The 12,128-nt window shown below is 40.8% G+C and overlaps 3 protein-coding genes across 3 annotated transcripts in view; 2 read left to right on the forward strand and 1 right to left on the reverse strand.

Annotated features, from left to right (window-relative positions):
* The window catches only part of LOC109869748 (piezo-type mechanosensitive ion channel component 2-like), a 34,019-nt gene extending 31,525 nt beyond the window's left edge, over nt 1-2,494 (forward strand). Inside the window, exons 48-52 of the mRNA XM_031804357.1 lie at nt 78-247; nt 482-598; nt 825-904; nt 1,061-1,289; nt 1,843-2,494. Coding sequence (XP_031660217.1) covers nt 78-247; nt 482-598; nt 825-904; nt 1,061-1,289; nt 1,843-2,095 — 849 coding nt within the window. The 3' untranslated portion in view covers nt 2,096-2,494. The remainder of the gene's footprint in view (nt 1-77; nt 248-481; nt 599-824; nt 905-1,060; nt 1,290-1,842) is intronic.
* A 1,312-nt stretch (nt 2,495-3,806) lies between these two features.
* atp5f1e (ATP synthase F1 subunit epsilon) lies at nt 3,807-6,631 on the reverse strand. The gene is made up of 3 exons (XM_020460114.2): nt 6,499-6,631; nt 4,408-4,532; nt 3,807-4,007 (listed from the first exon to the last, which is right to left on the reverse strand). Coding segments are annotated over exons 1-3 (159 nt in total). The 5' UTR covers nt 6,531-6,631; the 3' UTR covers nt 3,807-4,005.
* A 2,440-nt stretch (nt 6,632-9,071) lies between these two features.
* On the forward strand, nt 9,072-11,604 carry LOC109869733 (PRELI domain containing protein 3B-like). Its single transcript, XM_020459997.2, has 6 exons — nt 9,072-9,203; nt 10,126-10,294; nt 10,449-10,538; nt 10,641-10,711; nt 10,814-10,916; nt 11,012-11,604. The coding sequence occupies exons 1-6, from the start codon at nt 9,172-9,174 to the stop codon at nt 11,126-11,128; spliced, it is 582 nt and encodes a 193-aa protein (XP_020315586.1). The 5' UTR covers nt 9,072-9,171; the 3' UTR covers nt 11,129-11,604.
* The last annotated feature ends 524 nt before the right edge of the window (nt 11,605-12,128 follow it).

The following is a 12,128-nucleotide window of genomic DNA, read 5'->3' on the forward strand; positions in this document are numbered from 1 at the left end:
CAACAAGTTGCAAGTTTGAGGGACTGTGGAATTGACCCTAAGGACCTCTAACATACTCCTCTTTCTAACTCTCTCAGTCAGCCATGCAGTTCCTTGTGAACTACATGGCCGAGGACATTGTCATTGCAAAGATCAAGAGTGATGCCAGTCTAATGTGGAGCATCAGCCCTGCCAGCCGTGATGCTATGATCCATGAACTCAGCAACTCCACCCACATCTACATCACCCTGCGATGGGTACTACTCAGGTACAGTGTAGCAGGGTTGGATAGGGCTCTAGGTTGGTTACATGTGAAAGGGGTATATAACGCCGTTAAGGCTTGAGGTCTGAATTGTGACCTTGTGTCAAAGCTAAGATTGTATGGTTTGTGCTATAAACATATGCCATATGATACAGCTATAATAAACAACTTAACCAGTTAGTGATAGTGGTAGTGATTTCACTCTGTGTATGTGTGTGTACGTGTGCCCCTCCTCCCCAGGAATGCGTCTCTGTCGATGAACGTGGAGACCGTGGGGGAACACACTGTCAAGTATGAGGACAGGGCCTTGAGGGACCAGATAGTTCAGATGCTCATAGGGACACGCAGTGACTCTGTGTGAGTCTCATCATCACAGCACTCTCACTACATCATCAACTGTTACTAGAATTTACAGCCACAGTCAACATGACATTACTGTCAATAAAATAACCTAAAATAACCACTCTGAAAGCTAGTTGTAGAGGAACCTATTGCATTCAAAAGAACTCCACATACAAAAGATATGATCACAATGGTAATAGAATGTTGGTGCTGATATGCTGTCATTCATTCTCTCTGCTAGGGTCATTGAGTCTCTCCTGCCCAAGTTCATCAGAGGTCCCGGAGGACTGGAGTCCAAGATGGCCACCCGTCTGGATGTAGGTAAGTAACCCTCTATCCAACCATCATACTGTACAGAAAATACATTTAACAAATGCAGATGCTTGTATAACCATGGATCTTAACCAGTCAACTGAAGGTCATGGTCTCTGCTTCTCACTTATTCAAATCTTCCCTGACCTATCTCCAACATCCCAGAACACTCAGATAGGCCTGAGGACCTGCAGATGTTGGCCTTCTACCGACCCCTGTCCATCAAACTACAGCGGGCAGAAGACAGTGGAAGTGCAGAGGGGGGTCAGTGGTGGATGGTGGAGGAATGCACTCCTGGACAAGGGCACATCCAGAGCAGCTGTCACAGCATTGAGATAGTGGTGTTCAACGACAAAGTCAGCCCCTCCAGCCTGGGTGCTCTAGCAGGACAGGGGTAGGTAAAGGAAAAAACTCAATGCTGCCCCAGGAGCTATTTACATTTTAAGAGAACTATCCCTTCAAAGTGACAATCAGCAGTTGATACAGCCAGTTTTAGACTTATAAATTAATACTGTATGTACCCATTGACTCTTGAAGAATATAACTTATAATTATGAGCTTAGTTCAACTGTCGTTCCCCATCAGAACCCAAAATATAAGCTTGTTTTACCAAACAAAATGTAAACAAACACTATATAGCCTCAAAACTTGGTTAGAACTATAATTTTGATATTGTGGATCAGTCCTTGCATCCAAAGCTTTGTCTATGAATTTCTGTGGTTACATTTCTCCAGCCCAATCACTCAGCTTTTACCAAACCCGGGGCAGGGCGATTGATTTGTTATTGTTTCTACTGCTGATTGACGCTTGGACTTGTTGATTTGTTCTCACTGCTAAATGAACTCTTTGTCCTCTTTTCCATGAAATCCCATATACTTATGTTGCTTGTCTGGCCTCGACCTGCAACCTGATACCACCTCCTGTGCCATTCCACCTTGCTACGGTAGAATTGTGGGCCTGTACATGTCTGTGGTGCTGGTCGTTGGAAAGTTTGTCAGGGAATTCTTCAACGGGATATCTCGCTCCATCATGTTTGAGGAGCTGCCGTGTGTGGATCGGGTGTTGAAGCTCTGCACGGACATCTTTGTTGTGCGAGAGACTGGTGAGATGGAGCTGGAGGAAACACTGTTTGAGAAGCTCATATTCCTGTATCGCTCACCAGAGACCATGATCAAGATGACCAGAGAGAAGAGAGACTAGAGAGCACTATGACATTTTAGTTACGAAAAGGACGATTTGTTTGTATTCCTACTGTACAATGCATGCATTTTGAATCACTGACTACTTTTAAGTGATTCAAATTTTTTAAAGGAAGACCGTAGGCCATAATCATAGAAATGTGCTCCAAGTGTGAAACTATATTTAATTTAAGTTGAGATGCAACATTAAGCCGTTTTAGATTCAAATGGCTTGTATAGAGCTTACAGATGCACATCTGCTCTATAGAATGTATTTCTCTCAACATTCTGCAACTTTACACATCCCACTGAACAACCCTGTTTCATTGCACTGAAAAGCTCATCTAGAAGTATTCTCTCATTTCACACTGTATTCCGTCTATGTACAGTATTTAATTAAATGAATAAAATTCAGAGATTATATCCTACTTTTACATAAGACTCCTGAAGTGTTAAGTTATGAAGATCCATTCACAGTCCATGTTGCCAGGTAAAGCACAGGGCTTTGCAAAAGTATTCATCCTCCATGGCGTTTTCCCTATTTTATTGCATTAAACTAATTTAAAATTATTTATTTGGATTACATGTAATGGACATACAAAATAGTCCAAATTGGTGAAGTGAAAAAATTAAAGGTGGTGAGTGCATATGTGCATATGTATTCACCCACTTTGCTATGAAGCCCCTAAATAAGATTTGGTGCAACCAATTACCTTCAGAAGTCACATAATTAGTTAAAGTCCACCTGTGTGCAATCTAAGTGTCACATGATCTCAGTATATATATATACGTTCTGAAAGGCCCCAGAGTCTGCAACACCACTAAGCAAGTGGCACCATGAAGACCAAGGAGCTCTCCAAACAGGTCAGGGACAAAGTTGTGGATTACAGATCAGGGTTGGGTTATAAAAAAAAAAATATTGAAAACTTTGAACATCCCATGGAGCACCATCAAAAAAATAAATTAAAAAAAAATAAAAAAAACTGCCAAGAGGGAAGGTGAACCAAAACTCACAGACCAGGCAAGGAGGGCATTGAATCAGAGGCAACAAAGAGACCAAAGATAACCCCAAAGGAGCTGCAAAGCTCCATAGCGGCGATTGGAGTATCCAATCTGATGGATGCCGCTAAATACAGGGAAATCCTTGAGGGAAACCGGTTTGTCTGCTAGAGATTTAAGACCGAGAAAGAGGTTCACCTTCCAGCAGGACAATAACCCTAAGCATACGGCTAAAGCAACACTTGGGTGGTTTAAAATGGGAAACATTTCAAATGTCTTGGAATGGCCTAGTCAAAGCCAAGACCTTAATCCAATTGAGAATCTGTGGTATGACTTAGATTGCTGTATACCAGCAGAAACCCATCCAACGTGAATGAGCCAGAGCAGTTTTGCCTTGAATGGGCAAAAATCCCAGTGGCTAGATGTGCCAAGCTTATTGAGGCTGTATTTGCTGCAGAAGGTGGCTCTACAAAGTATTGACTTTGGGAGGGATGAATAGTTATGCATGCTCAAGTTCTGTTTGTTTCACAAAATATTTTGTATCTTCAAAGTGGTAGGCATGTGTAAATTAAAATGATAAACTCCCCCCCCCAACAAATCTATTTTAATTGCAAGTTGTAAGGCAACAAAATAGGAAAAATGCCACGGGTGAATACTTTCTCAAGCCACTTGGCAATCTTTACAAAACAGGGGCAAACAAGAGTCATGGATGCAAGCTCAAGTAATCCAGCAGACATTTTTTAGATAGGAGTTTTAATTCATTTTCTTAATTACAAATTAAAGGAAAAATATCTCCATTCTGTTAGGTCCCCTATCTATCCACAAATCTAGATTTAACCCTTGCATTTTCATCCATTCACAAAGAGAGACATGTTGGCAGGGACTTTGAAAAATCCTCTTGGCCCTGAAGAACATCCATTACATTTATTCGGATCCTGCAAGATAAAGAGAGGGAAACATGTCAAGTTAGACTGATCTTGGAAACTTTAACTATTGATGTTATCTAGCTACTTGTTCTAGTTGCTTGAGAACTGCAGATGACAAAAAGAGAGTAATGCCCATAGACAATATAATTATGGTGATTACTGTCTGATAATCTGCAGTTCTGTAGTGTTCTACATCTATGGCAAAGAGAAAGTTGACTTGCCTATTAAAGCAGACTGATTTGACATTGACATGCTTACTTGGCAGCTGCAGTAAATAGAACCAATATAAATCAGGTGTGATAGCCCAAGCAGCAAGAGTTTATGAGGCAATATTGTATGATGCTTAGGTGGTAGATGGATACAAGTATTATTTTAAAAGATTGTAGTGATTTGTCCTTTCAATACTCACATGCTATAGCCTTTGGGACATAGACTTTGACGCTGGATTCTGCAACTTTCATTGCCTCGACTTTGAACTGTGGTTTCAGTGCCGCTCGCACTGCACTCGCGCAGATCGCAGAGAAGCGAATGTAGCTGCAGTGGACACAGAAAAAAAACACTTTAGCCAGGGCTGCCACCTTTTGAAGAAAGCTTAGAGTGAGATTTTCTATGAATTTCCTTTCCCCCCTGGCATGCTACTTTGTAACAGATTTTTGGAGGGGATGAAATTAAAGTTCTTGGGTGGTTTGACACATTCAGACAGTAATGAAATGTGATAGGGAAATGGGAGAAACAGTGGGAAGGTTGGAAGCAGGGATTGATTCCTGTTGTCAGGTGGAAAGTTGTACATGACATGTGCCCGGGGAGTGTAACCACTACACCAAGGCTCTGCACAGGAAATACTCATGGTTGATGACACTGGGTAACCAAACCATAGATTGCAGTCTCCTTGTCAAGAGACTCCTTTCAAGGTAAGGACAAACATGTTGCATCTTTCAAATAGGACTGAAAGAAAATCCTTCTTGCTCTCCAGGAAAGGTTGGCTACCCCTGATCTGTTTCCCAAGTGCTGGGTGTTTGAAAGTGTTCTTGCTATAACAATTCATTTCTCAAAATCACCCAGCCTTTAAGAAAATCTAATGAATATCAACATTCAGGTAGCTGATGCCTACTAGTGGAATATCCTTGCCATTATCTTACTCTACATAGGATGTGTTTATGAGTTCCCCTAGCATGTACAAAATACTAAAATGTCAAATTATTTTGGATTTTTTTTTAGCATTTAATATGCCATGCTTATTTGTACAACTTATTCAAAACTGTCCATGAATGGCTGCTAAAATACATAGCCTCAATTCATTTACAAAGACAAGTAGGCATATCAGATTTAAAACAGAAAAAATTGTGAAGAAGTCAAATTTTAAAAAAGGGTGTGGAATAAGTGTTCTTGCAGACAAAACAGTAATTACTCTGTTTTGGCACATTGTTAAGATTGAGAATTGTTCCTCTCAGACAAAGCAAATAGATCAAATCGGCTGAAGTCAAGACGACATCAATTAGCCCCTACACCCTAACCAAAATATTTTTTGATGTACTGTTCGCCCTCTAGAATCCTAACGTACAATTCTGGTTTCACAATCTGACAAAATTATTTTCATAGTTACAAGTCAGGTCACCCTACCAAACTTCCCTGCTTACATACTGCAGGTCTCTGCTGCCTTTTCGTTGTCACAACCTAAATTTCAATCGCCAAACAAGGGGACTAATGCAAGTACGGATTAAATCGACTTTAGTACATGCTGTCAAAAGGCTGATTTCTGCAATAGGGACGGGAGTAAACAGCAACCTCATCTTGCCTACCACATTGTACATAAAACAGCGCTACCATGCTGCTCTTTTTACAGTTATAAACGCAGAGAACGTTCTGGCTCTCCATTCAGCGCCACTCTAATCCTGAGGGGTGTTTCTTTAAAAAAATGCATCCAATCCACTTTATCCCTTACTTAACTAGACCAATCATATGCGTCAAAGTGGCGCGGGTCAGTGTTGTGGCAAACCAGGACAAGGATAGACGTTCCGCTTGTGTTAAATTGCAATCGCAGATGTTCCGAGTTCAACACGATTTGGAGAACAGTTGAAAAGTTAAACGCACTGACTATACAATGGACTAATTAGAAATATAATTGCAGTACTTTTCAATGCGTGAGATATGTGCCGTGAGCGTTCAAATGCGTGTCACGGCCAACGCACAAGTTGGCAGTTCTGCTTTAAACAGACTGGGTATAGCATTTCGATTATACAAATTTCAATGAATTTTTGTCCTAAAAATAATGTCGATACGTAAGACAGAGTGATATAATTGGTGTGACTGACCGTGATATGACCACTTTGATTATAACGCACGGGAAACACGCTATCGTCTAACTAGGCGCTAGCTGGATATCGATCACACCAGAGCCGTCAAGCAAATATGCAACTTAGTAGCTACATCGTATAAGTGCATGACCGTACAATCAGAATACAGTCCAAATCTGACATTGTTCAATATTGAATACATTTACCTAAGGCCCGCTTGTCTCCAGTATGCAACCATTTTGCCAGTGATATTCCGCTCAAGGACAACTCGGATATGTTATAAAAACAGGGCGGAAGAGGCGAGAATGACGTCGCTAGGGTTGACACGCTTCCAGGGGCGGGACTTTTATCTGCGCTTTATGATCGACAGTATGCAAAATCTGATGAGTGACGTTTTTTTACTCAAAGGGGATTTGAGTTCTAAAAAAAAAGTTGTTTTGTAATTTTTTCAAGTCAAACAGTTTGCGATAGTTTGTCTATGATTGGTGTTAAAACAATTATAATTAAATTATTAAATGACATCATACTCTAACTTAACCACAATGTATTTAAAAAATTGATTGGTTTGTTATGAAAAAGAACGCTATATGGTATAACTTTTTAATGTTTATTAACAAAGTGCATATAAAACGAATACAATCTGAACACCATAATAAAATAGTACACCATATCAAAGAAAAATAAATAACAATTTGCAAAACTGCAGCATCCCACAAATTGAAATGAATGTAAAAATAGAAGGATGCTATTACACATGTGCATTTAAAGTATAACTGTTTTAATGTATATAAACAAAATGCATATAAATGTAACAATTCAAAACGAATACAATCTCAACAACATAATAATACAATATTGCACCATATCAAAGACAAATAAATAACAATGTGCAAAACTGCAGGATCCCACTTAAAACATTAAACTGGTCCCTCTTTTCTCTCTCTTCTTTATTGCCATGTTATAACCAGCAGCACACAGCAAAGCTGACCATATTTTGCTTTTATGGGAGAGTTGCATTCAGAAATGCAGAAATGCCTCACTTTTGAGGAGCTGATGAGATTTCTTTCAGTAATTATTTGTCCCAGAACAGTTCAGGTTCATGTTTTGTCTACTGATATTACATTCTCATCTACTGCTCATATACATATATAATACTGGATTAAATAATGATGCAGTAATAACTGCTTACTGTACCTCTCTCCACTGATCTCCACAGTGACCTGCTCAAAGGGTTCCAGGACTCTGCACACCTCCTCCACCACCTCCCATTCCTCTTGGGTCAGAGCATCAACAGGTGCATTGACAATGGCCAGGGTAGAGATGACGGCATCCTTTGACTCAAGAAACCACTTCAACATATAACATGTTGAATTCCACCTTGTAGTGCAGTCTTGTTTAGGCCTCAGCTCAGGCATCCCCATCTGGCGTTGTGTAGACTTTAGTTTTCCAGCACTTACTGTGCTCCTGTGGAAGTATTCCACAGCTGCTTTCACTTTGTCCACAGTGGGTTTCATCACCTTCAGAGCATCTCTTACAACCAGGTTGATTGTGTGGGCAAGACATGGATGATGAGTCCATTTAAAAATGGTTATGTTAGCTTCATTGTTGCTAACAACAGTCCACTTTTCCATCTACTTGCCATTCTCTGGCCACTCTCAACAGTTCCTCTGCCAAATTCTCTGAGGTGTGTCTGTGGCTGAACTCAAAGCAGTCCAGAAAACAGCTAGACATTGAAAAATCTTCAATGAAGTGACATGTAACTGACATGTAAGAAGTGGTTACCCTTGATGTCCTGAAGTCAGTGGTAAGGCAAACTGCAGCTTATTTTTTTTTTTTTTACTCTTTCCCACACTGAAGCCTGCTCTCGTACAGTTATGGAATAAGTGATTTTGAAAGGGTTTTCCTGCTTGGAATTGTGTACATTGGATTTAGGCTATTGCTATAATTTCTAAAACCTCTGTCCTCCACGATCGAAAATGTCTGGAAATCAGTGGCAATCATTTTAGCCAATGCAATATCAATTTGGCCTTGTTTTGCTACAGACATAGACTTTGGCATAAATTGGTCCATAGAAGACTGCATTGCTGTGGGTCGCGGAGTAGGCCTACTTGACTGAGTGGATGCATCTCCACGTGTGGAGGTGCTGGCTCCACCACTATCACTAGCAGGCCCGCTAGTTTCTCGAAGCTCCGCTACAGCTAGCTTCACAGTTGGGTGGACAGTTCGCATACGCCGGTGAAGGTTGTGCGTAGAACCGGCTTTATATGAGATTTTGTTTTGGCAAATTCTACACGGTGCTCCAACATTGTCTACATTATTAAAATGCATCCAAATGCTACTATGCTTCCGACTCATTTTCCAGCTGTTGTTTTCACAGCTGTCCTTCCTCACTGTTCTTGGCTGCTCAGTGTGTGACTGTGAGTGAGTTGGCTCGGCACTCCCTTACCCATCTTTGGTTCATTGGTTGACACTGCATGTCTGATTGACAGGAACAACAGGTGAGGCTGTTCGTCTGAGCAGACAGTCAGAACGAATGTGTGGGCTTGAGCATTTAGACCCATATTATTATATTTATTTTTTCGTTCTTTGAATTAGCTAATTCTATTCATTTAAATCTTTTGATTATTAATATCTTAATTTGTATATATTTTTATAAAGTGATTCGGCTCTTCTGATATGCGAGCCGTCTCCCAACGTTCACCTACAAGAGCCGGCTCTTAGAACCGACTCGTTCGCGAACGACCAATCACTAGTCGGATGAAATACTTCCGGTCGCCACCAGAGGGAGCACCACTTGTTGGGCAATTTGGCAACATCTTTCCTTTATAGCTGCTGTCATAAGTCACCGGCGCCCAAGTACTGACTGAACGGTTTAAAACATGAAGATCTGGACCTCAGAACACATATTCAAGTGGGTAATTTATTAAAGTTCTAAAACGTGTTTAATTGAAATACATAGATATTAACTAGCTTATTGAAGTTTGTAGCTAGGTTAGCAACCAACCAGTTAGCGCGCGTTAGCTCTTTGCTTTTAGTCAACTAACTTCTGGTACAAGTCAATGGGTTTTAGCTAGCAAACAGCTGACTTTAGCCAAATATTTGGCTAGCCAACACATCAAACTTCCATTTTACCATTCCTAAACTAGGAAAAATAATGATAGTTAGCTAGCTATACAACAAAGACAGTACAGTAAGTGAATGCAAGCTAGCCAGCCACATTACCATATCTTTGACATTACATTAGTTAGCTGCATTACAAGTAGCTAACGTTAACTGTTAGCCCGAAGTTTTACAGCAGAGTGTCACGGGATTCCGGTGCTTTGCTTCAGCTAACTGTTACTTGTTTAAGGTCATGTGAATTCATCTATTAATCGAATTTTAGCTCAATGTTCTTTTTGGTGATGTCCCGTGCCGCACCACTAGGCATGCACTCTCTGAGACTGGAATAAAGGTATTTCTAATCCAACTAGCTATACCGGAGGCTCTGTCAATGGTGGAATCATGGTTGTTATGTCACTATATATTCAGGGCTTAATACTCTTTGGGGAATTAATTGAGTGAAGAAATGCCTCTGTTTACCTCACATCATGAATAGGGATTGTAAAATAAACATTGTCACGGTCAAACCAAGTACCTTGTATTACTGAACCCATAATTCATATTTCTTAACCCAATCGACATAACACAGTACAATGTCAGGACAGTTTTTCAAATGTATTCATGTGGGGGCACACCAGTAGGTCCACATGCACACATGGTAACATGATGATATGCACACATTATGATACTGTATTATTACAGTAATATTGATTTCCTGTGTTGTCCCCCCACAGCCACCCGTGGGAGACAGTGACCAAGGCGGCAATGCAGAAGTACCCCAACCCCATGAACCCTGGCGTGGTAGGGGTGGACGTGTTGAACAGACATGTGGACACACAAGGTCGGCTATGCAGCAACAGGCTGCTCAGCACAGAGTGGGGACTGCCCTCCTTGGCCAAGACTGTAAGTCCTCAGCACAGTGGATGCCTGTCTCCAATGTTGCCACTAATGCGATTCTCCTGAGAAGTGCATTCAGCAGATCTGAGGATGTATTATTTTGTTAGTGATGTCAAACGTATTTCACTGACAGTGAGGATGTCATTGTCTTTTCTCACAGCTCATTGGTATAACACGAACAAACACATACATCCAGGAACATTCGGTGGTAGACCCCAAGGAAAAGACATTTGAGCTACAATCTACAAATGTGAGTTCACCGCTGTTGTCGGATGTTCATTTGTGAATACTATAGATAACTCCACCTTTTAGCCTTCTTGGCTAACGTTGATGCACTTTCCTCTGCTTTCAGATTTCATGTACTAACATAGTATCTGTGGACGAAAAGTTAACATACAGGCCGCATCCGCAGGATCCCGAAAAGTATGTGATTTGTTGATGGTTTGAGTTTATATACGGGAAAATTGATAAATAGCTTTGCGTTTTCACAGCTAAACTTTTTTTTCTGTTTATCCTTATGTTTAGGACCATACTGACACAAGAGGCACTGATCTCTGTGAAAGGAATTAGTCTGAGCAGTTACCTGGAGGGGCTCATGGCCAAAACCATCTCAGCGAATGCAGGCAAAGTATGACCTCTATCCTTCGCACATGCAGCCTGGATTAAATATTTATGAGTGGAAATGTTCAGCCCCTAACTTTCCCCTGTGTGTTTTGTGTCCAGGGACGAGAGGCGATGGAGTGGGTCATCAGGCGGTTAAACACAGAGATCGAGGAGCTGGCAGCGACTGCACAGGCCACAATCCGCATCCCCATGGCAGCAGCAGTCACAGAGAAATGATCATCCTTCATCTCAATGTACCTCAGACATTTCCCCTGAAAGGGGAGACCAACCTTATCTGCCAGCACAGCCACCTCCTGTATTGGTCCACTCATCTTGTCACAAGAACACACGATTCCCTCAGCGGACTGTCTTTACAAGCAGGGTACATGCTGTTGGGTACACAGAGTGAAGCTGATGACATTGAACAGGGTGGAGCCAAGTTGCATTTGAGGCTCATGGGATTTGTAGTCTAACGTTTTCAATCACACCGTGCCTATAGGTCATCAAGTTTCTATTTATTCTCCTCCTATCTTTTTTCTATTGTTATTCTATGGTCGGCTGTCTAACAGGTTTACTCTGGCACTTGACCATTCCATTTAAGATCATTCTATGTTGCCTATGCAAGCCATGTACTTACCAATCTTTAAAAGGCTGTCAGTCATTTTCATGGAACTGTTCACTTACTGAGAAGATAAAATATATTTTTATGCTTGTTTGAGTCTTTTATTTGTGATGTAAAGTCACTGCTACATATTCAAGAATGCAAACTTGAATTTTAAAGCAGCAATCAGCAGTAGAAACAATAACAAAATGACCTCCCCAACCCTGTTTTGGTAAAAAGCTAAAGGATGGTGCTGGAGAAATGTAACCACTCAAATTCAGACATAACAAAATTATAGTTTTGAGGCTAGTGTTTACAGTTTATTTTGTTGACAAATTTAAATGTTCTGGTTATGATGCGGTAAGACAGTTGAACTAAGCTCATGAGACATGTGTTATATCCTTCAATCCATGGGTACATCATTAATTTAGAAGTACTGTTGGGGAAATTCACCACTTAGGACTCAAATTTAAAGTAATGGAAGAAATCTTTCTCATGGCTAGAGAGGTTCACAAACTGCCTGATGAAACTCTGAAAAGGGGCATTCCCTTTGTACTGCTACACAAACAAGTCTTATAAGCATGGTTGGTTCCTGCATGAGACTGACTGATAGATGCCAGGCTTCTTACCTTAAAA

This window comes from Oncorhynchus kisutch, linkage group LG24 (genome assembly GCF_002021735.2).
Source record: "Oncorhynchus kisutch isolate 150728-3 linkage group LG24, Okis_V2, whole genome shotgun sequence".
In the NCBI taxonomy this organism is placed as follows: domain Eukaryota; kingdom Metazoa; phylum Chordata; class Actinopteri; order Salmoniformes; family Salmonidae; genus Oncorhynchus; species Oncorhynchus kisutch.

Bases quoted from the DNA above. Each gene is read 5' to 3' on its own strand.
- LOC109869733 (XM_020459997.2), top strand. From the start codon at position 9,172: ATGAAGATCTGGACCTCAGAACACATATTCAA. The intron at 9,204-10,125 runs GTGGGTAATTTA...GTCCCCCCACAG, and splicing joins ACCTCAGAACACATATTCAA to CCACCCGTGGGAGACAGTGA. The intron at 10,295-10,448 runs GTAAGTCCTCAG...CTTTTCTCACAG, and splicing joins TGCCCTCCTTGGCCAAGACT to CTCATTGGTATAACACGAAC.
- atp5f1e (XM_020460114.2), bottom strand. From the start codon at position 6,530: ATGGTTGCATACTGGAGACAAGCGGGCCTTAG. The intron at 4,533-6,498 runs GTAAATGTATTC...TGTCCACTGCAG, and splicing joins TGGAGACAAGCGGGCCTTAG to CTACATTCGCTTCTCTGCGA.